This window comes from Gopherus evgoodei, unplaced genomic scaffold, assembly GCF_007399415.2.
Source record: "Gopherus evgoodei ecotype Sinaloan lineage unplaced genomic scaffold, rGopEvg1_v1.p scaffold_169_arrow_ctg1, whole genome shotgun sequence".
Taxonomy (NCBI): domain Eukaryota; kingdom Metazoa; phylum Chordata; order Testudines; family Testudinidae; genus Gopherus; species Gopherus evgoodei.
This window is the reverse complement of record NW_022059832.1, coordinates 2904-29480: the sequence shown is the minus strand read 5'-3', so window position 1 is coordinate 29480 and position 26577 is coordinate 2904. Positions and strand designations below refer to the sequence as shown.

At 66.3% G+C, this 26577-nt stretch overlaps 2 protein-coding genes, 2 long non-coding RNA genes and 1 other non-coding gene across 8 annotated transcripts; 2 read left to right on the top strand and 3 right to left on the bottom strand.

Annotated features, from left to right (window-relative positions):
- Window positions 1-322: 322 nt before the first annotated feature.
- Window positions 323-9714, bottom strand: PRMT5 (protein arginine methyltransferase 5). Of its 3 annotated transcripts, XR_003997784.1 has the most exons (20): window positions 9612-9695; window positions 9145-9263; window positions 8768-8853; window positions 8454-8588; window positions 8271-8383; window positions 8012-8061; window positions 7753-7916; window positions 7244-7405; window positions 6349-6426; window positions 6044-6102; window positions 5742-5864; window positions 3909-4084; window positions 3687-3796; window positions 3477-3570; window positions 3225-3341; window positions 2743-2807; window positions 801-906; window positions 632-712; window positions 447-494; window positions 323-373 (listed from the first exon to the last, which is right to left on the bottom strand). XR_003997784.1 is itself a non-coding variant. In XM_030542876.1 (17 exons), exons 2-17 carry the CDS (start codon window positions 9245-9247, stop codon window positions 2442-2444), a joined length of 1788 nt encoding a protein of 595 aa, XP_030398736.1. In that variant the 5' UTR covers window positions 9248-9263; window positions 9612-9714; the 3' UTR covers window positions 2283-2441. The 3 variants fall into 3 exon arrangements, 2 of the variants coding, with proteins under 2 accessions (XP_030398736.1, XP_030398734.1); XM_030542876.1 differs by lacking the exons at window positions 323-373; window positions 447-494; window positions 632-712; window positions 801-906 and adding an exon at window positions 2283-2594 and having other exon boundaries at window positions 9612-9714; XM_030542874.1 differs by lacking the exons at window positions 323-373; window positions 447-494; window positions 632-712; window positions 801-906; window positions 3225-3341 and adding an exon at window positions 2283-2594.
- A 321-nt stretch (window positions 9715-10035) lies between these two features.
- Window positions 10036-15899, top strand: LOC115639989. Of its 2 annotated transcripts, none has more exons than XR_003997787.1 (3): window positions 10036-10302; window positions 11331-11675; window positions 15733-15899. It is a non-coding gene; the product is annotated as an uncharacterized LOC115639989 (long non-coding RNA). The 2 variants fall into 2 exon arrangements; XR_003997786.1 differs by having other exon boundaries at window positions 10056-10302; window positions 11547-11675.
- TRNAR-ACG lies at window positions 10251-10323 on the top strand. The gene has a single exon. It is a non-coding gene; the product is annotated as a tRNA-Arg (tRNA).
- A 556-nt stretch (window positions 15900-16455) lies between the features above and the next one.
- Window positions 16456-16816, bottom strand: LOC115639988. Its single transcript, XR_003997785.1, has 2 exons — window positions 16775-16816; window positions 16456-16736 (listed from the first exon to the last, which is right to left on the bottom strand). It is a non-coding gene; the product is annotated as an uncharacterized LOC115639988 (long non-coding RNA).
- Window positions 16817-17787: 971 nt separating this feature from the next.
- Window positions 17788-20676, bottom strand: HAUS4 (HAUS augmin like complex subunit 4). The gene is made up of 4 exons (XM_030542883.1): window positions 20530-20676; window positions 20328-20458; window positions 18720-18788; window positions 17788-18005 (listed from the first exon to the last, which is right to left on the bottom strand). The coding sequence occupies exons 1-4, from the start codon at window positions 20644-20646 to the stop codon at window positions 17822-17824; spliced, it is 501 nt and encodes a 166-aa protein (XP_030398743.1). The 5' UTR covers window positions 20647-20676; the 3' UTR covers window positions 17788-17821.
- Between the last annotated feature and the right edge of the window lie 5901 nt (window positions 20677-26577).

Below are 26577 nucleotides of genomic sequence, written 5' to 3'. Positions count from 1 at the left end.
CCCGTTACCGTGGGGCAGCCGCCCGCCCCTCCCACTGCCAGGGGAGACACCGTTACCGTGGGGCAGCCGCCCGCCCCTCCCACTGCCAGGGGAGACACCATTACCGTGGGGCAGCCGCCCGCCCCTCCCACTGCCAGGGGAGACACCGTTACCGTGGGGCAGCTGCCCGCCCCTCCCACTGCCGAGGGAGACACCGTTACTGTGGGGCAGCCGCCCCCCTCCCCAACTGCCGGGGGAGACACCGTTACCGTGGGGCAGCTGCCCGCTCCTCCCACTGCCGGGGGAGACACTGTTACCGTGGGGCAGCCGCCTGCTGCTCTCACCTGCCGCTGGCACTCTCCTTCTTCACCTCCTTGCTCTGCTCCTCTGGGGGCTGCGGGGGGGAGCACGGAGAGATGAGTATGGGACGCACCCCCCCATTCCCCCCCAGGACCCCTGTACGTTACCTGGGCTGCAGGGGCTTCAGCTGGTGCCTTTGAGGGTCCTGCCTGGGCCTAGAGGGAACAAAGCCAAGCCTCAGCGACGTAGGGGGCAGCCCCCATCAGCCCCCCTTCCACCAAGGGCCCCTCTCCAGCCTCCACCACTGGGGAAACTGAGGCATGCCCCTCTCACAAGGGCCCCCACCCCTCACCTCCTCCTTCTTGTAGGGCGCCTCCAGCATGGCTTCGATGACGATGTCAAAGTCGTCGGGCGTCATGGTGTCAGCCGGGCTCTGTGGGAGAGAAGGGGGGGTTCAGCCCCAGGCCAGCCCCTTGGGGCCCCACCCAGGGCCCCACAGCCAAAGGGAGTGGGGTACTCACAGGCTCCTGCAGCGGATTTGAAACCCCCGGCTCCATGGAGCACGCCGGGGGAGCCCCACCCCCAAAGGGCAGGGCAGGCTCAGGGCTCGAGTGGCTCAGACGTGTCCTGTGGAAAGAAGGGGTGTGGTGAGCCGGGGGCCGCGTGGGGGGCCATGACCAGCCTGCACACTGCTAGCTGCACCCCCTGCAAGATCCAGAGCCACCCCCAACGTCAGGCCGAGCCCCAGACGTTGCTGACCCATTGCTAGTCTGGAACACTTTACAAGGCACCCCCAGCCCCCTGCAAGCACCATGTATCGAGCCTGGCTCTAGAAAAACTCCGGTTCCAGAGCAGACCGAGGGCTCCAGAACCAGGGAGGGGAAACAGCCCATGAGTCACCTTCCCGGCCCCCACGCTGCTCTAGCCAAACATTCAGGGGAGACAGCACCCCACGCTCTGGGGACAGCTTGGGAGGCGCAGCCAGGCCTGCTCTGGAGCACCCCATCTCCAGCATCGCCACCATGCCACCCTGAGAGCATCACGGCTCTGAATCCAGGGCAGGGCCCCAGCCTGCCTGGACACCCCTGCTCCAGACCCCCGGGGAGCCAGGCCTGCTCCAGACCCGGCCCAGGAGACCCAGGCCACGGCTCTAGCACGGCCCCAAGTCCCAGCCCCCTTTGCGGGACCTCCGCTCTAGAACCCTCCCCCGCGTTCTAGGCCTCGCTGCAAGCCCCGCCCCCAGCGTTCTAAGCCGCCTCGCAAGCCCCGCCCAGCACCGGCCCCAGCGTTCTAAGCCTCCCCCCACCCGCCAGCGTTCTAGAACCCCGCGCTCGCGCTCACCCCCCCCACGGGCCAATGACGTCATCTCCCTCATCCCACCGTGAGGTGCCCCCGATGCCGTGACGTCACGCTGCCCCGCTCTCACCCTCCCCCGCGGCGGCGGCGGCTCCTGGGACTCCGGGTCTCCGCGGCCGGACGCGGCGCTAAGATGGCGGAGGCCGCAGCTACCTCCAGAACCTTCCCCCCCCCCCCGAAACTCCGTGCGCATGCGTGTGCAGGGCGGCAACGAGACGCTGATTGGGTGAGGGGGCGCTGCTGATTGGCTGCAGTCGGGCTAAAGGACACGCCGTCGCTGATTGGTCAATTTTCCAGCGTATGGCCTCTGATTGGCAGAAAGGTGTAGGGGCAGGATGTTTTTCTCGGCTCCAACGATGATTGGCCGAAACAAGAAAGGGGCGGGGCTTTGCTGGCCGCTGCCTCCCCTTTTGGCCCTAAGCGGGAAGGGCCCGCCGTTGTCCCGAAGGCCGCAGGATGATTGGCAGGTGGAGCCGGGACTTTGCGACAGCGACCACCCTGATTGGTTGAATATGAAAATGAGGCTGCGTCTTGGCTCACAACAGCAGCGGTGATTGGCCCAGAACGAAGAGGGCTACACGCAAGGAGCCAGTTGCCATGACAGCCCGGGGGCGCCCCCCTCCCCCCCCAGACAGACGCACACAGCGGCCGGGACAGAAAGCTTTATTGAAACACGGACCGGGGACAAAGGGGAGAGGGAGCGCCGCGTGGGCGGGGTCACGGCTCCGCCCCGCCCCCTGACGTGGCGCCCGCTCACAGCCCTAGACGAAGGAATGGGGGCGGGGTCTCAGTGACGTGGCGCCCCCTCACAGGCCGATGGTGGAGGAGCGGCCGCTCGGGTTGTGCAGGGCAGAGCAGCCGGGCGCCGTCACCGCCCACTCGTACCACACCTTGCGCGGGCCCGCGCAGCGCCAGAAGGCCACGCGCACGCGCTCGCCCGCGCGCACCGCCAGCGGCTGCTGTGGGAAGAGAGGGAGCGTCAGCGCCGCGGAGCCCCGCCCCGCGCCAAGCCCCGCCCCGCCCGCGGAGCCCCGCCCCGCCCGCGGAGCCCCGCCCCGCGCCAAGCCCCGCCCCGCCCGCGGAGCCCCCTCCCCCCGGCACGCTCACCTTGATGGGGAAGAAGATGGGGAACCAGGAGAACATGCCGGGGGAGTGCGTCTCGGGCCGGATACCTGGGGGGGAGGGGGGGTGAGACCAGAGCAGGACCCCAGGCCTGGTGCCCCCCCAGATTGGCCCCCCACTCTAGGGAACCTCCTCCCTCGCCAATGGCCCCGCCCCCAATAGGCCCCGCCCCTTGCTCCCCTGCCAATGGGCCAGGCCCCCCACAAACTCCGCCCCTTGCTCCCCTGCCAATGGCCCGGCCCGTCGTGAACTCCCCCCCTTGCTCCCCTGCCAATGGCCCGGCCCCCGCGAACTCCGCCCCTTGCTCCCCTGCCAATGGCCTGGCCCCCCGCGAACTCCGCCCCTTGCTCCCCTGCCAATGGGCCAGGCCCCCTGCGAACTCCCCCCCTTGCTCCCCTGCCAATGGGCCGGGCCCCCTGCGAACTCCGCCCCTTGCTCCCCTGCCAATGGGCCGGCCCCGCCCTCACTGAGCATGATGTCGCCGTAGAGCGTGGTCTCGAAGTAGCCGGCAAAGCCGTGCAGCACCGTGTTCACCTCCACCGCGAACTCCAGCTGCCGGTACTGGCTCTTGTCCCGCGACGGGTCTGCACAACAGGGGGAACACACCCCTCTGGGAGCACTGTCTGCTCAGGCCCCGCCCCCACCCCGAGGGGTGTGGTCTGCTCAGGCCCCGCCCCCACGGGGGTGTGCGCTGCTCAGGCCCCGCCCCAGCGCCCTACCTGGGTGTGGGTGGTGGAAGGTGAAGCAGGGCTGGGGTGGCGCCAGCTGGTGGAAGTTGTGGAGCCGCACGACGTAGGGCATCTCGAACTGCGCCTGGGGGGAGAGACCTGGTCAGAGCACAACCCCCAACCCCCGGCCAGCACAGAGTTGGGGGGTTCAGACAGGCTGGCCCTGCGCTGGGGGCTGTGGGTGCAGGGGCGGGGGCTCACCTCGGGGTGCCGGTCCTTCTCGCGACAGGCCCGCACCTCGTTGTACAGCTTGGAGGAGGAGATGGGCGCCAGGAAGGACGTGTAGGTGCTGGGGATGCTCACGCCGCCCGCTGGAGGATAGGGGAGGGGTGGGTCAGACATCAGGACAACAAGCATCCCCATGAAAACTGCCTCCCCCCAACTCCCCCTGAGCTCCTCCCCCTACCGCCAGCACCCACTCACCCCGCAGGCAGTGCTGTGCCCCGTCCAGGCACTCGGGGGACAGCTCGTTGTCAGCAAAGGAGCCCAGCAGCTCTGACACCAGGAGATCGGCCTGCTCAGGTGCCGACCACTCCCGCATGTCGGACGAGACCACGGTTACCTGCGATCCCCACTCCTCGTACTGCCAGCTCTCCAGTCTGCGGGGAGTTCAGGGTTAGCCTGGGGAACTGCCCGCCATTGGCTCCCCCAACTGTGATTCCCCCCTTCGTACTACCAGCTCTGGGGAGGAGTGCAGGGTTAACCAGGGGAACTGCCCACCACTGGCTCCCCCCACTGTGATTCCCCCCTTCGTACTGCTAGCTCTGGGGAGGAGTGCAGGGTTAACCCGGGGTGCTGCCTGCCCCTGGATTCCCCCGCTTCATATTGCCCATGCTCCAGTCTGTGGGGAGTGCGGGGTTAACCCGGGGAACTGCCCGCCACTGGATTCCCCCCCTTCCTACTGTATCCCCTCCCCTCATACTGCCCGTGCTCCAGTCTGTGGGAAGTGCGGGGTTAACTCGGGGAGCTGCCCACCACTGGATTCCCCCCCCCCCCCTTCATAGTGCCTATGCTCCAGTCTGCAGGGAATGCGGGGTTAACCTGGGGAACTGCCCACCACTGGCTCCTCCCAACTGTGATTCCCTCTGTAATGCCAGCTCTGGGGAGGAGTGCAAGGTTAACCCAGGGAACTGCCCGCCACTGGATCCCACCCCGCCCTTCATACTGCCAGCGCTCCAGTCCGTGGGGAGTGCGGGGTTGCAGATAAATCTCTGCATTAAGCACCTTCACATAACAGTGTATCATTTTCATATGACTTTATATTATGCCTCTTCATATAATCTTGTATTGGGTCTATCCATATGAGATCTCTGTTTTCAGGCAACTTTGTGTCAAGTCCTTTGATATGAGAACTTTGTATCAAATCCTTATATAGAAACTGTGTATTGAGTCTTGGTATCATGTTATTACCTCTACGATAGAAGAAAATGTCTTTTTGCCAGGAGCAGAATGAGATCTCCCCCGTTTTAATCAGTCGCCCTGTTGGACGAGCAAGGTGTGAAGGGGGAAGGCATGGGAGGCAAGCGGCTCCAGGCAGCTGCAAGCCTTGCTGAGGAGCTGGACGCCAGACCCAAGAACAATCCAGTTGTCCAGTGGGCTTACTGAGGAAGAGCAGACATATCGACAGCCCCGAGGGTTAGACGCCAACACCTGCTTTTGGGAACACCCTCTTTGCAGCACTGGGACAACACCCAGAGGGAAGCAGCACAAAGGACCAACAGACACACACAGATTTTGCATCTGGTACAGATTTGCATGAGAGGGAAGCTGCTATAAATGTGAGGGGTCTTGCAGAGGCCCCAGGGCTCATCTTGTTAACATGGGAACATCGATCCGGATCGGCAGAAGCCTGGCTCCACCCCATCCCCCATCTAACTCACCTGGCCAGTGCAGTTAAAGGAAGCAACTAGTTGGTAACAACAAGAAGATGGAGTGTGTGTGCGCTTGTGTGTGAGTGTAGGAGTGTAACATATATCGTATGCATGTGATACAGTGTTGATTAATACATGTATTACCAACAAATGTGGCGCTTTACCATATCCCCCCGAAAAGATCCTGTGCAGTACTTTAAGTACAATAGGGTTAATCCAGGGAACTGCCCGCCACTGTATCCCCCCCACACCTACCATGAGTTCTCAGGGGAGGAGGGATGGATACACACACACACAATGGGCCTAGGTCTCAGCAGGGGTGGGGTGGGTGTTTATAGGGCAGGGCCGACAGGCAGGGAGGCTGGGCTGGCGCAGGGGCACTCACGTCACCACAGCATTGGGGTTCTTCTCCACGGCATAGATCTTGACCCGCTGGCTGGCCTGGCGGGACGCCCGCAGCGTGGCATTGACCAAGGGGCCCCGGCCAGCCCCCAGCACCATCACCACCCTGGAGGGCAGAGAGGGAGGTCAAAGGGCAGCACACAGGGGGTACCACCGAGGCTAGGCCCCCCCATCGGGGGGGGGGGACGGTCAGAGACACCTTCAGGGGGCATCACTGGGGCAGGTTGTCTGGGGTGCCATGACCCAGGTGGGAGGGGTATAACTGAGGGGCGGGGCCTCACTCACTGCACATTCGTGTCCTTCTCCTCTTCAGGCACCCGGTCCAGCAGGCACCTGTAGATCGCCTGGGGGGGGTGAAGGGGGAGGTCACAGGGGAGCCCTGCAGCCCCCCTCAGACCCTTCTCCCACACCACTCCCCACCCCCATTGCCCCACCATCCCTGAACCCTCACCTACTAGGCCTTCCTCCCATTGCCCCTCGCCACAGGCCCCATCCCTTCCCACAGCCACTCCCCCTTCCATCTGGCCCCACCCTTGGCTAAGTCCTGCGCACCAAGTCCCTCCCCCAGTCACAGCCCGGCTCCCCCTCACCTGCTGGTACTGGGAGTATTTGATAGGGTCCTTCTCAAAGACCTCGTAGGTCTGGGACTCCAGGTTGTCCATCAGGGGCTGGGGGAGGGGGGAAGAGCAACACAAGGAGGGTGGGGGGGAGGAAGACACCCCCCACCATTGCACTGCGAAGTGGGTGACATTCATGCTGAACCCTAATAATGGATGCAAAGCTCACCAAGGGAAGTGTTCACTCTGGGCCCTAATGATGAACCCTGACTTGCGACATTCACTCTGAACCCTGAGGACGGATGCATGAACATTGCATAGTTATGGGGCGTTCCCTCAGAACTCCAGCAACGGGCTCCCAGTAACCCACAGGCGTAAGAACAATAGGTGATACTCCACGAATGAAGCTGAGTCATTGGCCGCAAGGCCTGGTGCTGCTGCTCGAGCAGAATTCCCTCTGAGCCCTAATGACATTGAGGTGTGATGCTGCTCCCAAATCCTGACAAGTCCAGATGTTAACTCTGAACCCTAATGATGACGCACGAGAACGTCGGTCCTGTGCCCTAGTTATGCCGCTTTGACACCCGTGAGCCCCAACTCCAGCAGGAGGCAGCATTCATCCTGAACCCCCCAATGGCAGGCTAGAATACTGGCCAAGCCTGGAGCCTAGGAGGGTGGATACGATGCAAGCCCCAACTGGCACTAATCCTGGACCAAGCTGTTAACCCTGATCCCTACCGATGGTGGGACAGGCTGCTGGTCCAAGCTGTAACGTTAGCCCTGGAGAAGCTGCTTTTTGTGACCCATGGGTCTGAGCCCCAGTCGTGTGCCAGCGTTCACCCTGAGCCATGCTGATAACACAGCAACAGCTCCCGCTGATGCTGTGCTGTTAACCCTGAGCCATACTGATGACGCCGGAGTCGCTCACCTGCAGGGGGGACTGCAGATAGTCCTCGTAGCCCTTGGCGAAGAGCTCATAGGCGGAAGGGGGGGGCCGGTTCTGACTCAGGTACTCCAGGTACTGCAGGTAGGAGCAGAACTCCTTCTCGGGATGGTGGTGAGCGCCCCACACGATGAACTGCACCTCCAGCTGGCGGGCAGGAAAGGGCTTAGACAGGGACAACCCTCCGCCCACAGCCTGACCCCCCACACGGGGAAACGAGCCCCTGGGATCCCCTCCCCAGAGCGTAGAACCCCCACACTGAGGGAGGGATGGAGAACAGGGGTCACACCCCTCCTCCACCCCAGAGCTGGGAGCTTCCCCACAGCAGTGCTCCCAGCTCGGAGGGGTCTGCAGGGCTCGGTGGGTGCGGTAGGAGGGAGTGGGGCTCAGTGACAGAGCCAGGGGTGGCGCTGGGTGGTCAGAGCCTGGCCAGGGGGCTCAACAGGTGTGGCCAGGTCTGGGTGGGCCAGGCCTGGGCAGGGGCGGGACTCTACCTTGAGCAAGCGGAAGACCAGGCGCTGGTGCATCTTGGAGAGGACGGGAAACCCCTTCTTATTGGTCAGGAAAATGCTCGTGGGCAGGATGGCCGCTTTGATTGGCTCCCCCAGCCAGCGGTCGATGACATGATTGGAGGGCAGGTCTGGCCCCACCTCCAGAGCTGGTGGGGTCAGAAAACCGGGGTCAAGAAACCCGCCAGCCCCCTGCCCCAGTGCTGCGAGCTTCCCCGTGGCAGTGCCCCCACCCCAAACTCACCCACTGCAATGCGCTTGTTGTAGTCACAGAGGGTCCGGAAATTGTGCCACCTGCAGACAAAGGGGTGGGGGCACAGTGAATGGGGGACAAGATCCTGCCCTCCCCCAGTTCCCCTCTGAGCATTACTCTGCTCTCCTCCCCCCAGATCCCTAACCTCAGCCCCAGCAGGCTCCCTCCTCGCATCCCATGTGCTTGCCCCAGCTGGGAACAGGCTCTGGGGCTGCGTACTTCCGCCAGCAGTGCCCCCCAGCCCCCTCACCATATCCACGTCTTCTCATCCCCCGAGCCGTCCTCAGGTACTGGCACCGGCTCATTCTCGATCAGGTCGTCCCGCAAATCCTCGGGGGCCAGCAGAGGGACCCGCATCCAGAACTGGGGGGAAACGAGGGCTTAGTGGTGGACACACCCCCAGCCCCCCCACTCCTCCCAGCCCTGCACTCACCATGGTGCTGTGGTGCCCGGTGTGGATGTGGGTGCTCAGCAACCGGGCCAGGTTGGGGTTCTCGCCCTGCGTCAGGGGCAGCAGGAATGCAGGGAGCCCCAGGTATGCCCCAAAGTTCAGCTCCTGCAGCATTGCCTGGGGAGACAGGAGACTGTGTACCCGCCCACCCAGTACCCCAGAGTAACTCCACACGGTCTATTCCACCCCCCCCGAACTCACCACCAGATGTCACCCTCCCCCAACCATGACATCTCCTCCACACTCCTCCACCAACCCCCCCCAGGGCTGTTACACCCACCCCACCCCAGGCTCACCGCCTCCGAGTTCCTGCGGACCGCCTCCACCTTGGAGTCAGGGCGGATCCAGGGGGACAGCTTCCCCACGATCAGCGTGTTCCAGTCTGGGGGAGCAAGAGCAGGTGAGACCCACAGTGCAGGGGGCACGGAGCACACAGGGGCACAGCAGGGTGGGGGGGACGGACATGGCACCAAGCAGCCCAGTGGGGGGCGCTCTCCCTGGGTTAGGGGGCCCAGATGGTGCTTGGCAGCTGAGCAGGAGACACGGACAAGGCGGGGGGGGGGCGGGCTCCAAGGCCAGGACCGCAGGGGGATCCCAGCGGGCAGTGCTGTCCTGGGGGCAGAGGGAGGCACAGCTGGCGGGGAGGCGGAAGCAGACGGCGCTGGGGACTCACCTCTCCCCGAGAGCAGCAGGTCAGAGCGGGTGTGGGGGCCGGGGCGGCCGCGGGCCGGCTGGTGGCTGAATTCCCGGCGGTAGCGCGGGTGGAAGACCGGCATGCACAGGAAATCGAACCTGCGGAGAGACGGGGCTTGGGGTGGAGGGCAAGGTCCAGTGGCGGGGGGTTCCCCAGGCCAGCAGAGCCCAGATCGCCCCGGGTGGGATCCCGCCAAGCCCCATGCTGACCCCGGAGGGGAGAGGGGCTGCAGCGGGGGGGGGGTCCCCAGGCCGCCGGAGGGAGGGGGGGGAGCCCGGCCCCGGGGGGGGGGTCCCCAGGCCGCCGGAGGGAGGGGGGGGAGCCCGGCCCCGGGGGCGGTCCCCAGGCCGCCGGAGGGAGGGGGGGGAGCGGCAATTCCCCGCCACATGACCGGGGCTCGGAGGGGGCGGGGCCACGGCCACGTGGGGCGGGTCACGTGGTCTCACCCCTGCCGGGCCACGGCCCCCAGCGTTTCCGCCACCTCCGGGACGCAGCTCAGGTCCCGGCCGCTGGACACGCGGGGGCCCCCCGCCCCGCACGGCCCCGGAGCCGCCGCCGCCGCCGCCGCCATCACTGCAAGACGCGCCTCCGCCCGGCCGGCCAATCACAGCGCCACGCCGGCCTCGCCGGCCAACCGCAGCGCGCTTCCGGGCCAAACGGCCAATAGGAGAGCAGAGGGGCGGGCCCAATGGGCGAGAACCAATCGTGATCGTGGCACCAGGAAGGTCCCATTTCCCGTCATGCGGTTCGCGGGGCAAGGACTACATTTCCCTGCATGCCCAGCGCCGGGCCCAGCTTCCCTTCCAGGACCACATTACCCACCATGCATTGCGCCTCTAAGGTCTGTGGGCTGGCAGGATTCATTCCCAGCAGGCATTGGGCCCCATAGCCTCTGTGGGCCGCACATGCTGCATTCCCGCCATGCTCGGCGCCCTCGGAGGCCAGGCTAGCGCCCGCGCATTGCTTGTGGACTACACTTCCCGGCATGCCCCGCTGCCCATGGAGGCAGAGCGGCCTCCCAGCATGCACCAGGTGTGCCCGGCCCGGCCGGGGTATAGGCGCGGCTGCGGGCAGTGCCCCACGTGGGGCCAGTGGCGCAATGGATAACGCGTCTGACTACGGATCAGAAGATTCCAGGTTCGACTCCTGGCTGGCTCGGCTCCGTTTGGCTCCGCCTTAGCGGCCGCCGGCTCCGCCCTCTCGCTTTTCGCTGACAACCCAGACGGGGGGTGCCCGGACGCCTGGGTTCGGGGCCTGCCTCGGAGTGGGGGAGGGGAGCCCAGTTCAGAGCCCGGACTCCTGGGTTCTGTGCTCACCTCAGAGCGGGGTGGGAGCCCGGACGCCTGGGTTCTGTGCCCACCCCAGAGGTTGGCGAGGGGGTTGGGAGCAGGGAGCCCGGACGCCTGGGTTCTGTGCCCACCTCAGAGCGGGGTGGGAGCCCGGACGCCTGGGTTCTGTGCCCACCTGAGGGCGGCGAGGGGGTTGGGGCAGGGAGCCCGGACGCCTGGGTTCTGTGCCCACCCCAGAGGTTGGCGAGGGGGTTGGGAGCAGGGAGCCCGGACGCCTGGGTTCTGTGCCCACCCCAGAGGGCGGCGAGGGGGTTGGGGCAGGGAGCCCGGACTCCTGGGTTCTGTACCCACCCCAGAGGTTGGCGAGGGGGTGGGGGCAGGGAGCCCGGACGCCTGGGTTCTGTGCCCAGCCCTCAGGGCGGGGGGAGTTGTGACATCATGAGTCTGATCTAATATCCCCTGGAAAGCTGACAGGGCCAGACAGAGTGAACTGCCTGCCAGCCTGCCCTGCCCCGGGGGAACCGCTGGAAATGCAGCGGGCGAGGGGCGCGGGAGGGATCCCAGGGTGGGGGTCTGCTCAGGGCTTGGGATGGCAGCAAAGAAGGCTTGGCCATGGCTAGAGCTTTGCTCCAAAGATCAAACCAGGAATCTTACCATTTCTGGTGACACGTGAGGGAACCGGTGTTAGTGTCTCTGGGCTGGTCGTGGTGACCTGTGTCTGGACGGTTTAATGGCTGAATGACCCTGGCCTAATTGCCGGGCTGGCTGGGAGAAGGAGAGTTCAGCCGATTGTTTTCTCAGGCCAAAAGGCTGCTGGAAATCTATGAAAACCCCGGGCACGAGCCTGCTTCATCTCCAATCTGCTTTGGGTTTCAGGAGGGGAAAGCTGAGCCCCAAGGATTGAGGTCCCCAGTCGCTGACTGGAGCCCCCCTGAATATGGACATGGGACTAGACCCTCTGGGCTGTTCCTAAAGGGATTTTTGGCAGCTACAAGCTCCTCTCTGCTGTGTCTGAGCCTCAGGAACTGAATTCCCGTCTGTCTGTAGATTGCTTTGTAACCAGCACTCCCTGGCTTTTCTCGTGTAACACAGAGAACCGGCTCTAAGTGTGGGTTTGGGTCAGAGCGAAGTTAGAACTGGACCTGGCTGTGTGGCTGATCCTTCGGGGCTGGAAGAACCTTCTGTTCTACGACAAGAGAAGATTTTCAGGAATCACCATACGTGAGTGTGTGTGGCCGGAGGCCTGAAGCTGGGCACTGGAAGGGAAGTGCAGGGTCTGGACTCGGAACCAGGGAGGTGCTGTAGCTGTTCTGGGCTGGCTGGGAAATCTAAGGATTGGCAGATCCACCAGCGTCTGGGGTTTGTCTGCCCCGGTCTGTTTGCCGTTCCCCCTAATCGAGTGACCTCAGCTGGCTCCCACAGGCAGCACCGCAGGAGTAGGGCCATAAGAAGGGCTGTAACGGGCCAACGGACCAGTCCAATTATCCCATGATCCACCCAGCGCCGGAGGCCGCGTCCCTGGCCAGCTTGGCCAATAGCCGTCGCTGGACCCGGCCTCCAGGAATGTGGCTCGTTGTGTGTCAAACTTCCACTTCTGGCCTCAGCCCATCCCCTGGCAGTGAGTTCCAAGGGTTAACGGAAATCCTGCCTGCTGGAAACCTGCTGCATCTTCCTGACCCCCGGCTCGGGTGCCCCCGTCCCTGTCTCCGGCCCAGCCAGGAGTTTACAGCCCTGTGCCGTGGCCCCGCGGTCGCCCCTGCTCCCCGCTGAGCAGGCCCAGGCTTTGCCGGCTCTCCCGCAGCCTGGCTCTGGCCTTTCTCCCAGTGCCTTGGAGCTCGGGGGTGGCTCTGCGTGCGGGGTGCCAGGGGTGGGCACTGGGCACCCAGGGACCTCGGGCTCTCTCCTAACGGCCGGGAGCTTTCCCGAGGGCGGCTGTGCGGCGAGCGGCTCTTTGCCAGGAACGAGAGCTCTCGCAGGCACTTCTCCACACTGAATGTCCTCGCCCGCCTGCTGTGGTGCCAGCCCAGCTCAGAGACCCCCGGGACCTGGGCTGGACTAGCCTGGGGAATTCTGTGCACCTCCCCTGGGAACCCGCTATTTACCCCTCTCTGCCCCAACCCCCCCTTTGGGCCTGGCTGCTCCCTAGCCCCTGGCCCAGGAGAGCCCTGCCACGCTCACTGGGCTAGGAGCCCTTGGGGAGGGAGCTTGGCACACGGATCCATGGTGCAGATTTCCCCTCCTGCAGCCCATGGGGCCCAGCTCGGCAGCCTATCCTGCGGGTCTGGCACTGCCAGGATGCCCCTCTGCAGAAACTGGTGCCACAGGGGAGAGTTTGCTGGAGCAAGGGGGGGCGGGACTCCTGGGTTCTGCGCCAGCTCAGAGAGGGGCATGGAGGGGCTGGCTGCAGGACTCCTGGGTTCTGGGCTGTCTCGGGGCGGGGGGCGGGGGCCTGGGGGCAGGACTTCTGGGTTCTGAGCTGTCTCAGGGTGGGGTGCAGGGGCATGGGGGCAGGACTCCTGGGTTCTGGGCTGTCTCGGGGCAGGGGCCCGGGGGCAGGACTCCTAGGTTCTGGGCTGTCTCGGGGCGCGGTGCGGGGGCAGGACTCCTGGGTTCTGGGCTGTCTCGGGGCGGGGGGCGGGGGCCCGGGGGCAGGACTCCTAGGTTCTGGGCTGTCTCGGGGCGCGGTGCGGGGGCCCAGGAGCAGGACTCCTGGGTTCTGGGCTGTCTCAGCAGGGTGCGGGGGCACGGGGGCAGGACCCCGGGTTCTGGGCTGTCTCGGGCGGGGTGCGGGGGCAGGACTCCTGGGTTCTGGGCTGTCTCGGGGTGGGGGGCGGGGGCCCGGGGGCAGGACTCCTGGGTTCTGGGCTATCTCAGGGCAGGGGCATGGGGGTAGGACTCCTGGGTTCTGGGCTGTCTCGGGGCAGGGTGCAGGGGCCCGAGGGCAGGACTCCTGGGTTCTGGGCTGTCTCGGGGCGGGGGCCCGGGGGCAGGACTCCTGGGTTCTGGGCTGTCTCGGGCGGGGGCATGGGGGCAGGACTCCTGGGTTCTGGGCTGTCTCGGGCGGGGTGCGGGGGCCCAGGAGCAGGACTCCTGGGTTCTGGGCTGTCTCGGGGCAGGGTGCGGGGGCATGGGGGCAGGACTCCTGGGTTCTGGGCTGTCTCGGGCGGGGGCACGGGGGCAGGACTCCTGGGTTCTGGACTGTCTCGGGCGAGGTGCGGGGGCACGGGGGCAGGACTCCTGGGTTCTGGGCTGTCTCGGGCGAGGTGCGGGGGCATGGGGGCAGGACTCCTGGGTTCTGGGCTGTCTCGGGCGGGGTGCGTGGGCACAGGGGCAGGACTCCTGGGTTCTGGGCTGTAGCGGGGTGGGGTCCGGGGGCAGGACTCCTGGGCTGTAGCGGGGTGGGGTCCGGGGGCAGGACTCCTGGGTTCTGGGCTGGCTTGTTGTAGAAGTGAAATGAAATTGTTTTTAATTGTTCACTTTATTAATCTACCTTCTGTTCACCATCCACTACACTTCTCTACACTGTACCTTCTGTTCACTGTTCACCATTCACTACACTTGTCTACACTGTACCTTCTGTTCACCGTTCGCTACACTTTACACTGTACCTTCTGTTCACTGTTCACCATCCACTACACTTGTCTACACTGTACCTTCTGTTCACTGTTCACCATCCACTACACTTGTCTACACTGTACCTTCTGTTCACTGTTCACCATTCACTACACTTGTCTACACTGTACCTTCTGTTCACTGTTCACCATCCACTACACTTGTCTACACTGTACCTTCTGTTCACCATCCACTACACTTGTCTACACTGTACCTTCTGTTCACTGTTCACCATTCACTACACTTATCTACACTGTACCTTCTGTTCACTGTTCACCATTCACTACACTTGTCTACACTGTACCTTCTGTTCACTGTTCACTACACTTCTCTACACTGTACCTTCTGTTCACTCTTCACCGTTCACTACACTTCTCTACACTGTACCTTCTGTTCACTGTTCACCATTCACTACACTTGTCTACACTGTACCTTCTGTTCACTGTTCACTACACTTCTCTACACTGTACCTTCTGTTCACTCTTCACCGTTCACTACACTTCTCTACACTGTACCTTCTGTTCACTGTTCACCATTCACTACACTTGTCTACACTGTACCTTCTGTTCACTGTTCACCATTCACTACACTTGTCTACACTGTACCTTCTGTTCACTGTTCACCATTCACTACACTTCTCTACACTGTACCTTCTGTTCACTGTTCACCATTCACTACACTTGTCTACACTGTACCTTCTGTTCACTGTTCACCGTTCACTACACTTCTCTACACTGTACCTTCTGTTCACTGTTCACCGTTCACTACACTTGTCTACACTGTACCTTCTGTTCACTGTTCACCATCCACTACACTTGTCTACACTGTACCTTCTGTTCACTCTTCACCGTTCACTACACTTGTCTACACTGTACCTTCTGTTCACTGTTCACCGTTCACTACACTTGTCTACACTGTACCTTCTGTTCACTGTTCACCATTCACTACACTTGTCTACACTGTACCTTCTGTTCACTGTTCACCATTCACTACACTTGTCTACACTGTACCTTCTGTTCACTGTTCACCGTTCACTACACTTGTCTACACTGTACCTTCTGTTCACTGTTCACCGTTCACTACACTTCTCTACACTGTACCTTCTGTTCACTGTTCACCGTTCACTACACTTGTCTACACTGTACCTTCTGTTCACTGTTCACCATCCACTACACTTGTCTACACTGTACCTTCTGTTCACTCTTCACCGTTCACTACACTTCTCTACACTGTACCTTCTGTTCACCATTCACACTTGTCTACACTGTACCTTCTGTTCACCATTCACACTTGTCTACACTGTACCTTCTGTTCACTGTTCACCGTTCACTACACTTGTCTACACTGTACCTTCTGTTCACCATTCACTACACTTGTCTACACTGTACCTTCTGTTCACTCTTCACCGTTCACTACACTTGTCTACACTGTACCTTCTGTTCACCATTCACTACACTTGTGTACACTGTACCTTCTGTTCACTGTTCACCATTCACTACACTTGTCTACACTGTACCTTCTGTTCACCGTTCACTACACTTGTCTACACTGTACCTTCTGTTCACTGTTTGCCATATTGGCATTCAAGCCCCATTTTAAAACGCTCACTCCATTTTGTGAAAGTTTCCTCCAACCTTCATTTTTGCAAATCCTGCTGTAATCTTAGTTTAGTTTAGCTGTGTGACTGAGGTGTGGATGGACGATGGACTCAACCTCCAGCCCCAGCCTGTCCTGATGAAATCGAGTTCAAACCCCCCCGGCTGAAGATGCAGACAAGAGCCCTAACGAAGTAAGACGTATCCACCCTAAACAGAAAAGGTGCAATAGAAGGAAGATGAAAGCCAGGTCCCAGGCTGACAGTCGCCTGCCATTGCCGGGTGATGGATCACCGAACCCAGAGGCAGTGACCCAGCGCCCTGTAGACTCTGGATTCAAAGTAAAGCCTATGTCAGCCGTCAGGAGCGCTGCCTGCCGTCTGGTGGGAACTGGAGAGAGTGGGAAAGAATTTCAAGAATTTGCATTGGCCTCCACCCCCCCACTTAAGCCCACAGCAGCTCGGGCTGGTGGGATGCTTTGTGACAGAGATGACTCAGCCTCAGTTGGGTGGTACTTGCTAAACATGGGACATGGGTTCCAAAACCCCATGAGGGGAGAGTGTGTGTGCCTGCTGGGATGGGCCCCTTTTGAGGGCCTGGAACGCCAATTGCACCTCGTCCTGTCTCCACTATTAAAGAGCAGAGCTAATTTTGATTCCATAGGAGTCCGTCTAGAGGCTGCTGAGCTGAATTCCTGTTGGGCCAATGGTGCCCCAGCACCAGGGCTCCCCTCCTAAGAGCTGAACTCACTAAAAGAGCTGAGCTGAGATCACGGCCTGCTGTGCTAACGAGTGGGGGAGCCTGCAGACCTATCGTGCTGTGCTAACGAGTGGGAGAGCCTGCAGACCTATCGTGCTGTGCTAACGAGTGGGGGAGCCTGCAGACCTATCGTGCTGTGCTAACGAGTGGGAGAGCCTGCAGACCTATCGTGCTGTGCTAACGAGTGGGGGAGCCTGCAGACCTATCGTGCTGTGCTAACGAGTGGGGGAGCCTGCAGACCTATCGTGCTGTGCTAACGAGTGGGGGAGCCTGCAGACCTATCGTGCTGTGCTAATGAGTGGGAGAGCCTGCAGACCTATCGTGCTGTGCTAATGAGTGGGGGAGCCTGCAGACCCATCCCTAGGCGGCTGGCAGAGCGGAGCGGAGCAGTTTGCAGCGTGTTGGAGCAGCCCATGGAGCAGTGAGCGGAGTGGAGCAGTTTGCAGGGACAGCTGGAGGAGCGGCACAGCTGGTGTGGTGGAGCTGGTCGTGGTGAAGGCTGCAGCAGAACTCCATGGAGAGGTGGAGCAGTTGGCCCTGGCCCACGTAAGGTGCCCCTCAACACCCTGTGTGGATTCCCCCCCCCATTTCCACCCAGGCTGGGGGGGGTAAAACTCTGCAGATAAACTCTTGAACTCTGGGGTAGCACTGAGCAGAGACTTTTGGGTTGTTGGACTTTGGGGTGACTGGACTTAAGACCCTAAGGGGGAAAGGACATTGCCAGACGTTCCCAGGGGTGGGGGTTTTATTTTTGTTTGTTTGTGTTATAATCCTCGTTGTGGTGTTTCTCCAGTGGAATGCCACATTGATTCCTTCCTTTATTAAAGGGTTTTGCTACACTCAGACTCCCCGCTTGCGAGAGGGGAAGTATTGCCTCCTAGAGGCGCCCGGGGGGGTGGTGTGTGAGTGTCCCAGGTCACTGGGTGGGGGCTCGAGCCGGTTATGCATTGTGTTATTAAAACGGACCCCTGGATACTGCACCCGGCCCTTGTTGCTGCCAAGTCAGAGGGGCAGAAGGGTTACACCTACAAAAAGGATGGGTGAGATAGGAGACTTTGGAGGGTAACACGGCAGGACATGGGTGCAGGCCCAACAGAGACCCAGCTCGTCCTCGTGCCCAGCCACAAGCTACGAACCCAAGCTGCAAGATGGCGCACGCGTGCGTGTGTATTAAGATATTAGTTATTGGTCATAAATCAGATTATCATCATAATCAATGTGGCATCTTTGTCTTGTCCTCTGAAAAGATCCTGTGTAGTTTTGTCTGTACAACATTGGGGAGAGTCGGGGGGGCATAGGAAGCTGGGGGCAGGACTCCTCGGTTCTGGGCTGGCACGGGGGCAGGAAGGATGACAGGTGCACCAAGCCAGAGAATCCAGCGCCATGTTTATTTGGCCCCCGTCAGTGGCAGCCCTTGTTGAATTCGTGCAGGGCCCAGCGTTTGTTCTCGATGCCCCCGCACAGCTGGGCGTACTCCTGCACCAGTCCCTCGAACTCGGGGCCCAGGCTCTCGTAGGTGGCCAGGATCTTCTGCGCCGTGGCCAGCTCCTGCTCCTGCTGCTGCACGGCTCCCTGCAGGCCGGCCCTGGGGAGGGGAGCGGGGGTGAGCCCCGCGGGCCGGCCCTGGGGAGGGGAGCGGGGGTCAGCCCCGCGGGCCGGCCCTGGGGAGAGGAGCGGGGGTGAGCCCCGCGGGCCGGCCCTGGGGAGAGGAGCGGGGGTGAGCCCCGCGGGCCGGCCCTGGGGAGGGGAGCGGGGGTGAGCCCCGCGGGCCGGCCCCGGGGAGGGGAGCGGGGGTCAGCCCCGCGGGCCGGCCCCGGGGAGGGGAGCGGGGGTCAGCCCCGCGGGCCGGCCCCGGGGAGGGGAGCGGGGGTCAGCCCCGCGGGCCGGCCCCGGGGAGAGGAGCGGGGGTGAGCCCCGCGGGCCGGCCCCGGGGAGGGGAGCGGGGGTCAGCCCCGCGGGCCGGCCCCGGGGAGGGGAGCGGGGGTGAGCCCCGCGGGCCGGCCCCGGGGAGGGGAGCGGGGGTCAGCCCCGCGGGCCGGCCCCGGGGAGAGGAGCGGGGGTGAGCCCCGCGGGCCGGCCCCGGGGAGGGGAGCGGGGGTCAGCCCCGCGGGCCGGCCCCGGGGAGGGGAGCGGGGGTCAGCCCCGCGGGCCGGCCCCGGGGAGGGGAGCGGGGGTCAGCCCCGCGGGCCGGCCCCGGGGAGGGGAGCGGGGGTCAGCCCCGCGGGCCGGCCCTGGGGAGGGGAGTGGGGGTGAGTACCTGCCAGGGCCCCACCCGCTGCCTTCCCCGACCCCCCCGTACCTGATGGCCCGATGCACCTCCACCCTCTCTGGCGAGTAGGTGTCCACGAGCACGCTCAGCTCCTCCAGCCTGCGGGAGACAGCGAGCCCTGAGCCACCCCACAACTGACCCCCAACTCCTTCGGGGCCACTGGGGCTGGGCAAGTCACCATCGCGCCCCAGCCCCCCCGTCGGCGCCAAGGCCCCCCCAATGAGCTCCGGCCCCCCGCCCCCCCATCAGCGCCAAGCCCCCCCAATGAGCTCTAGCCCCTGCCCCCCCCATCAGCGCCGAGCGCCCCCCCCATGAGCTCTGGCCCTAGCCCCCCCCCCACTCAGCGCCTAGCCCCTCCCCCCGATGAGCTCCGGCCTCCCCGTCAGCACCAAGCGCCCCCCGATGAGCTCTGGCCCCGGCCCCCCATCAGCACCGAGCGCCCCCCCCCCCGATGAGCTCCGGCCCCAGTCCCCCCGTCAGCGCCGAGCCCCTCCCCCCAGATGAGCTCTGGCCCCGGCCCCCCGTCAGCGCCAAGCGCCCCCCGATGAGCTCTGGCCCCGGCCCCCCGTCAGCGCCGAGCGCCCCCCGATAAGCTCTGGTCCCCCCATCAGTGACGAGCGCCCCCCCCGATGAGCTCCGGCCCCGGCCCCGCCGTCAGCGCCAAGCGCCCCCCGATGAACTCCGGCCCCCCCGTCAGTGACGAGCGCCCCCCCGATGAGCTCCGGCCCTGGTCCCCGTCAGCGCCGAGCGCCCCCCCCCGATGAGCTCCGGCCCCGGCCCCCCCGTCAGCGCCGAGCGCCCCCCGATGAACTCCGGCCCCCCCGTCAGTGATGAGCGCCCCCCCGATGAGCTCCGGCCCTGGTCCCCGTCAGCGCCGAGCGCCCCCCGATGAACTCCGGCCCTGGTTCCCGTCAGCACCGAGCACCCCCCGATGAACTCCGGCCCTGGTCCCCGTCAGTGCCGAGCGCCCCCCCCCAATAAGCTCCGGCCCCGGTCCCCCCATCAGCGCCGAGCGCCCCCCGATGAGCTCCGGCCCCGGTCCCCCCATCAGCGCCGAGCGCCCCCCGATGAGCTCCGGCCCCGGTCCCCCCGTCAGTGCCGAGCACCCCCCCATGAACTCCGGCCCCCCCGTCAGCGCTGAGCGCCCCCCCCGATAAGCTCCGGCCCCCGTCAGTGCCGAGCGCCCCCCCGATAAGCTCCGGCCCTGGCCCCCCCGTCAGTGCCGAGCGCCCCCCCAATGAACTCCAGCCCCCCCGTCAGCGCCGAGCGCCCCCCCCGATAAGCTCCGGCCCCGGCCCCCCTGTCAGTGCCGAGCGCCCCCCCCGATAAGCTCCGGCCCTGGCCCCCCCGTCAGCGCCGAGCGCCCCCCCGATGAACTCCGGCCCCCCCGTCAGCGCCGAGCACCCCCCCCGATGAGCTCCGGCCCTGGCCCCCCCCCGTCAGCGCCGAGCGCCCCCCCCGATGAGCTCCGGCCCCAGTCCGCCCGTCAGCGACGAGCGCCCCCCCCCGGATGAGCTCCGGCCCTGGCCCCCCCCGTCAGTGCCCAGCGCCCCTCCCGATGAGCTCCGGGCCCAGTCGCCCCGTCAGCGCCGAGCGCCCCCCCCGATGAGCTCCGGCCCCCCCGCCCCGTGTGCTCACCGGATCTTGAGGAACATGGCGCTGCACTTCACCTCCAGATAGTGGGTGTTGAGCCGGTCCAGCTGGGCCTGTCCCCCGAGCCGGTGCTCCTGGGCCAGGCGCCGCAGCAGGGCCAGGCACCGCAGGAGAACCTGGGGGAGAGAGGTGGTGAGAGGGGGTGAGCCCTGGCCGAGCCCCCCCACCCCGCCCGCCCGGCCCATACCTGGGGGTACGCAGCTCGCTGCCTCTCCAACAGCTCCATCAGCTCCCGGCGCCGGCTCCGGGCTGCCTGCAGGCGCCGCTGCTCCGCTGCCAGTCCCTGCGCCAGCGTCCAGAGCATGGCACCGCGCGCCGTCTCCCCCGTGTTGTCTGGGGCACAGGGGTCAGAGCCGTCACCCCCTCACCCCCCTGCCAGTCCCTGCACCAGCGTCCAGAGCATGGCACCGCGCCGTCTCCCCCGCGCTGTCTGGGGCACAGGGGTCAGAGCCGTCACCCCCTCACCCCCCCTGCCAGTCCCTGCGCCAGCGTCCAGAGCATGGCACCGCGCGCCGTCTCCCCCGCACTGTCTGGGGGCACAGGGGTCAGAGCCGTCACCCCTCACCCCCCTGCCAGTCCCTGTGCCAGCGTCCAGAGCATGGCACCGCGCCGTCTCCCCCGCGCTGTCTGGGGCACAGGGGTCAGAGCCGTCACCCCTCACCCCCCTGCCAGTCCCTGCGCCAGCATCCAGAGCATGGCACCGCGCTGTCTCCCCCGCGCTGTCTGGGGCACAGGGGTCAGAGCCGTCACCCCCTCACCCCCCTGCCAGTCCCTGCGCCACGACCAGAGCATGGCACCGCGCGCCGTCTCCCCCGCGCTGTCTGGGGCACAGGGGTCAGAGCCGTAACCCCCTCACTCCCCTGCCAGTCCCTGCACCAGCGTCCAGAGCATGGCACCGCGCGACGTCTCCCCCGTGCTGTCTGGGGCACAGGGGTCAGAGCCGTCACCCCCTCACTCCCCCTGCCAGTCCCTGCGCCACGACCAGAGCATGGCACCGCGCCGTCTCCCCCGCGCTGTCTGGGGCACAGGGGTCAGAGCCGATACCCCCTCACCCCCCTGCCAGTCCCTGCGCCAGCGTCCAGAGCATGGCACCGCGCGCCGTCTCCCCCGCGCTGTCTGGGGCACAGAGGTCAGAGCCGATACCCCCTCACCCCCCTGCCAGTCCCTGCGCCACGACCAGAGCATGGCACCGCGCGCCGTCTCCCCCGCGCTGTCTGGGGCACAGGGGTCAGAGCCGACACCCCCTCACCCCCCTGCCAGTCCCTCCGCCAGCATCCAGAGCATGGCACCGCGCGCCGTCTCCCCCGCGCTGTCTGGGGCACAGGGGTCAGAGCCGTCACCCCCTCACCCCCCCGCCAGTCCCTGCGCCACGACCAGAGCATGGCACCGCGCGCCGTCTCCCCCGCGCTGTCTGGGGCACAGGGGTCTGAGCCGTCACCCCCTCACCCGCCTGCCAGTCCCTGCGCCAGCGTCCAGAGCATGGCACAGCGCCGTCTCCCCCGCGCTGTCTGGGGCACAGGGGTCAGAGCCGACACCCCCTCACCCCCCTGCCAGTCCCTGCGCCACGACCAGAGCATGGCACCGCGCGCCGTCTCCCCCGCGCTGTCTGGGGCACAGGGGTCAGAGCCGTCACCCCCTCACCCCCCCTGCCAGTCCCTCCGCCAGCGTCCAGAGCATGGCACTGTGCGCCGTCTCCCCCGCGCTGTCTGGGGGCACAGGGGTCTGAGCCAACACCCCCTCACCCCCCTGCCAGTCCCTGCGCCAGCATCCAGAGCATGGCACCGCGCCGTCTCCCCCGCGCTGTCTGGGGGCACAGGGGTCTGAGCCAACACCCCCTCACCCCCCTGCCAGTCCCTGCACCAGCATCCAGAGCATGGCACCGCGCGCCGTCTCCCCCGCGGTGTCTGGGGCACAGGGGTCAGAGCCGACACCCCCTCACCCCCCCTGCCAGTCCCTGCGCCAGCGTCCAGAGCATGGCACAGCGCCGTCTCCCCCGCGCTGTCTGGGGCACAGGGGTCAGAGCCGACACCCCCTCACCCCCCTGCCAGTCCCTGCGCCACGACCAGAGCATGGCACCGCGCCGTCTCCCCCACGCTGTCTGGGGGCACAGGGGTCAGAGCCGACACCCCCTCACCCCCCTGCCAGTCCCTGCGCCAGCGTCCAGAGCATGGCACCGCGCCGTCTCCCCCGCGCTGTCTGGGGCACAGGGGTCAGAGCCGACACCCCCTCACCCCCCTGCCAGTCCCTGCGCCAGCGTCCAGAGCATGGCACCGCGCGCCGTCTCCCCCGCGCTGTCTGGGGGCACAGGGGTCAGAGCCGACACCCCCTCACCCCCCTGCCAGTCCCTGCGCCAGCGTCCAGAGCATGGCACAGCGCGCCGTCTCCCCCGCGCTGTCTGGGGGCACAGGGGTCAGAGCCGACACCCCCTCACCCCCCTGCCAGTCCCTGCACCAGCGTCCAGAGCATGGCACCGCGCGCCGTCTCCCCCGCGCTGTCTGGGGCACAGGGGTCAGAGCCGACACCCCCTCACCCCCCTGCCAGTCCCTGCGCCACGACCAGAGCATGGCACCGCGCGCCGTCTCCCCCGCGCTGTCTGGGGGCACAGGTGTCAGAGCCGACACCCCCTCACCCCCTGCCAGTCCCTGCGCCAGCGTCCAGAGCATGGCACCGCGCGCCGTCTCCCCCGCGCTGTCTGGGGCACAGGGGTCAGAGCCGTCACCCCCTCACCCCCCTGCCAGTCCCTGCGCCAGTGTCCAGAGCATGGCACCACGCGCCGTCTCCCCCGCGCTGTCTGGGGCACAGGGGTCAGAGCCGACACCCCCTCACCCCCCTGCCAGTCCCTGCGCCAGCATCCAGAGCATGGCACCACGCGCTGTCTCCCCCGCGCTGTCTGGGGGCACAGGGGTCAGAGCCGACACCCCCTCGCCCCCCTGCCAGTCCCTGCGCCACGACCAGAGCATGGCACCGCGCGCCGTCTCCCCCGCGCTGTCTGGGGCACAGGGGTCAGAGCCGACACCCCCTCACCCCCCTGCCAGTCCCTCCGCCAGCGTCCAGAGCATGGCACCGCGCGCCGTCTCCTCCGCGCTGTCTGGGGCACAGGGGTCAGAGCCGACACCCCCTCACCCCCCTGCCAGTCCCTGCGCCAGTGTCCAGAGCATGGCACTGTGCGCCGTCTCCCCCGCGCTGTCTGGGGGCACAGGGGTCAGAGCCGTCACCCCCTCGCCCCCCTGCCAGTCCCTGCGCCAGCGTCCAGAGCATGGCACCGCGCGCCGTCTCCCCCGCGCTGTCTGGGGGCACAGGGGTCAGAGCCGTCACCCCCTCACCCCCCTGCCAGTCCCTGCACCAGCGTCCAGAGCATGGCATCACGCGACGTCTCCCCCGTGCTGTCTGGGGCACAGGGGTCAGAGCCGTCACCCCCTCACCCCCCTGCCAGTCCCTGCGCCAGCGTCCAGAGCATGGCACCGCGCGACGTCTCCCCCGTGCTGTCTGGGGCACAGGGGTCAGAGCCGACACCCCCTCACCCCCCCTGCCAGTCCCTGCACCAGCGTCCAGAGCATGGCACTGCGCGCCGTCTCCCCCGCGCTGTCTGGGGCACAGGGGTCAGAGCCGACACCCCCTCACCCCCCTGCCAGTCCCTGCGCCACGACCAGAGCATGGCACCGCGCCGTCTCCCCCGCGCTGTCTGGGGCACAGGGGTCAGAGCCGTCATCCCCTCACCCCCCTGCCAGTCCCTGCACCAGCGTCCAGAGCATGGCACCGCGCGCCGTCTCCCCCACGCTGTCTGGGGCACAGGGGTCAGAGCCGACACCCCCTCACCCCCCTGCCAGTCCCTGCGCCACGACCAGAGCATGGCACCGCGCGCCGTCTCCTCCGCGCTGTCTGGGGCACAGGGGTCAGAGCCGACACCCCCTCACCCCCTGCCAGTCCCTGCGCCAGCGTCCAGAGCATGGCACCGCGCGCCGTCTCCCCCGCGCTGTCTGGGGCACAGGGGTCAGAGCCGTCACCCCCTCACCCCCGTGCCAGTCCCTGCGCCAGTGTCCAGAGCATGGCACCGCGCGCCGTCTCCCCCGCGCTGTCTGGGGCACAGGGGTCAGAGCCGACACCCCCTCACCCCCCTGCCAGTCCCTGCGCCAGCATCCAGAGCATGGCACCGCGCGCCGTCTCCCCCGCGCTGTCTGGGGCACAGGGGTCAGAGCCGTCACCCCCTCACCCCCCTGCCAGTCCCTGCACCAGCGTCCAGAGCATGGCACCGCGCGCCGTCTCCCCCGCGCTGTCTGGGGCACAGGGGTCAGAGCCGACACCCCTCACCCCCCTGCCAGTCCCTGCGCCAGCGTCCAGAGCACGGCACCGCGCGCCGTCTCCCCCGAGCTGTCTGGGGGCACAGGGGTCAGAGCCGTCACCCCCTCACCCACCTGCCAGTCCCTGCGTCACGACCAGAGCATGGCACCGCGCGCCGTCTCCCCCGCGCTGTCTGGGGCACAGGGGTCAGAGCCGACACCCCCTCACCCCCCTGCCAGTCCCTGCGCCACGACCAGAGCATGGCACCGCGCGCCGTCTCCCCCGCGCTGTCTGGGGGCACAGGGGTCAGAGCCGTCACCCCCTCACCCCCCTGCCAGTCCCTGCGCCAGCGTCCAGAGCATGGCACCGCGCGCCGTCTCCCCCGCGCTGTCTGGGGCACAGGGGTCAGAGCCGACACCCCCTCACCCCCCTGCCAGTCCCTGCGCCAGCGTCCAGAGCATGGCACCGCGCGCCGTCTCCCCCGCGCTGTCTGGGGCACAGGGGTCAGAGCCGTCACCCCTCACCCCCCTGCCAGTCCCTGCGCCAGCGTCCAGAGCATGGCACCGCGCGCCGTCTCCCCCGCGCTGTCTGGGGCACAGGGGTCAGAGCCGTCACCCCCTCACCCCCCTGCCAGTCCCTGCACCAGCGTCCAGAGCATGGCACCGCGCGACGTCTCCCCCGTGCTGTCTGGGGCACAGGGGTCAGAGCCGACACCCCCTCACCCCCCCTGCCAGTCCCTGCACCAGCGTCCAGAGCATGGCACTGCGCGCCGTCTCCCCCGCGCTGTCTGGGGCACAGGGGTCAGAGCCGACACCCCCTCACCCCCCTGCCAGTACCTGCGCCACGACCAGAGCATGGCACCGCGCCGTCTCCCCCACGCTGTCTGGGGCACAGGGGTCAGAGCCGACACCCCCTCACCCCCCTGCCAGTCCCTGTGCCAGCGTCCAGAGCATGGCACCGCGCCGTCTCCCCCGCGCTGTCTGTGGCACAGGGGTCAGAGCCGTCACCCCCTCACCCCCCCTGCCAGTCCCTGCGCCACGACCAGAGCATGGCACCGCGCGCCGTCTCCCCCGCGCTGTCTGGGGCACAGGGGTCAGAGCCGTAACCCCCTCACTCCCCTGCCAGTCCCTGCGCCAGCGTCCAGAGCATGGCACCGCGCGCCGTCTCCCCCGCGCTGTCTGGGGCACAGGGGTCAGAGCCGTAACCCCCTCACTCCCCTGCCAGTCCCTGCACCAGCGTCCAGAGCATGGCACCGCGCCGTCTCCCCCGCGCTGTCTGGGGCACAGGGGTCAGAGCCGTCATCCCCTCACCCCCCTGCCAGTCCCTGCACCAGCGTCCAGAGCATGGCACCGCGCGCCGTCTCCCCCACGCTGTCTGGGGGCACAGGGGTCAGGGCCGACACCCCCTCACCCCCCCTGCCAGTCCCTGCGCCACGACCAGAGCATGGCACCGCGCCGTCTCCCCCGCGCTGTCTGGGGCAAAGGGGTCAGAGCCGTCACCCCCTCAGCCGCCTGCCAGTCCCTGCGCCAGCGTCCAGAGCATGGCACCGCGCGCCGTCTCCCCCGCGCTGTCTGGGGCACAGGGGTCAGAGCCGTCACCCCCTCACCCGCCTGCCAGTCCCTGCGCCAGCGTCCAGAGCATGGCACCGCGCGCCGTCTCCCCCGCGCTGTCTGGGGCACAGGGGTCAGAGCCGTCACCCCCCTCACCCGCCTGCCAGTCCCTGCGCCAGCATCCAGAGCATGGCACCGCGCCGTCTCCCCCGCGCTGTCTGGGGCACAGGGGTCAGAGCCGACACCCCCTCACCCCCCTGCCAGTCCCTGTGCCAGCGTCCAGAGCATGGCACCGCGCCGTCTCCCCCGCGCTGTCTGGGGCACAGGGGTCAGAGCCGTCACCCCCTCACCCCCCCTGCCAGTCCCTGCGCCACGACCAGAGCATGGCACCGTGCGCCGTCTCCCCC

Excerpts from the sequence above, each read along its gene's own strand:
- PRMT5 (XM_030542876.1), bottom strand. The coding sequence starts at position 9,247 with ATGCCGGTCTTCCACCCGCGCTACCGCCGGGAATTCAGCCACCAGCCG. Across the intron at positions 8,384-8,453 it reads CCGGGCACCACAGCACCATG|TTCTGGATGCGGGTCCCTCT; the intron begins GTGAGTGCAGGG and ends GTTTCCCCCCAG. Across the intron at positions 8,062-8,270 it reads GATGAGAAGACGTGGATATG|GTGGCACAATTTCCGGACCC; the intron begins GTGAGGGGGCTG and ends CTTTGTCTGCAG.
- HAUS4 (XM_030542883.1), bottom strand. The coding sequence starts at position 20,646 with ATGCTCTGGACGCTGGCGCAGGGACTGGCAGCGGAGCAGCGGCGCCTG. Across the intron at positions 20,459-20,529 it reads AGCGAGCTGCGTACCCCCAG|GTTCTCCTGCGGTGCCTGGC; the intron begins GTATGGGCCGGG and ends TCTCTCCCCCAG. Across the intron at positions 18,789-20,327 it reads GCCATGTTCCTCAAGATCCG|GCTGGAGGAGCTGAGCGTGC; the intron begins GTGAGCACACGG and ends TGTCTCCCGCAG.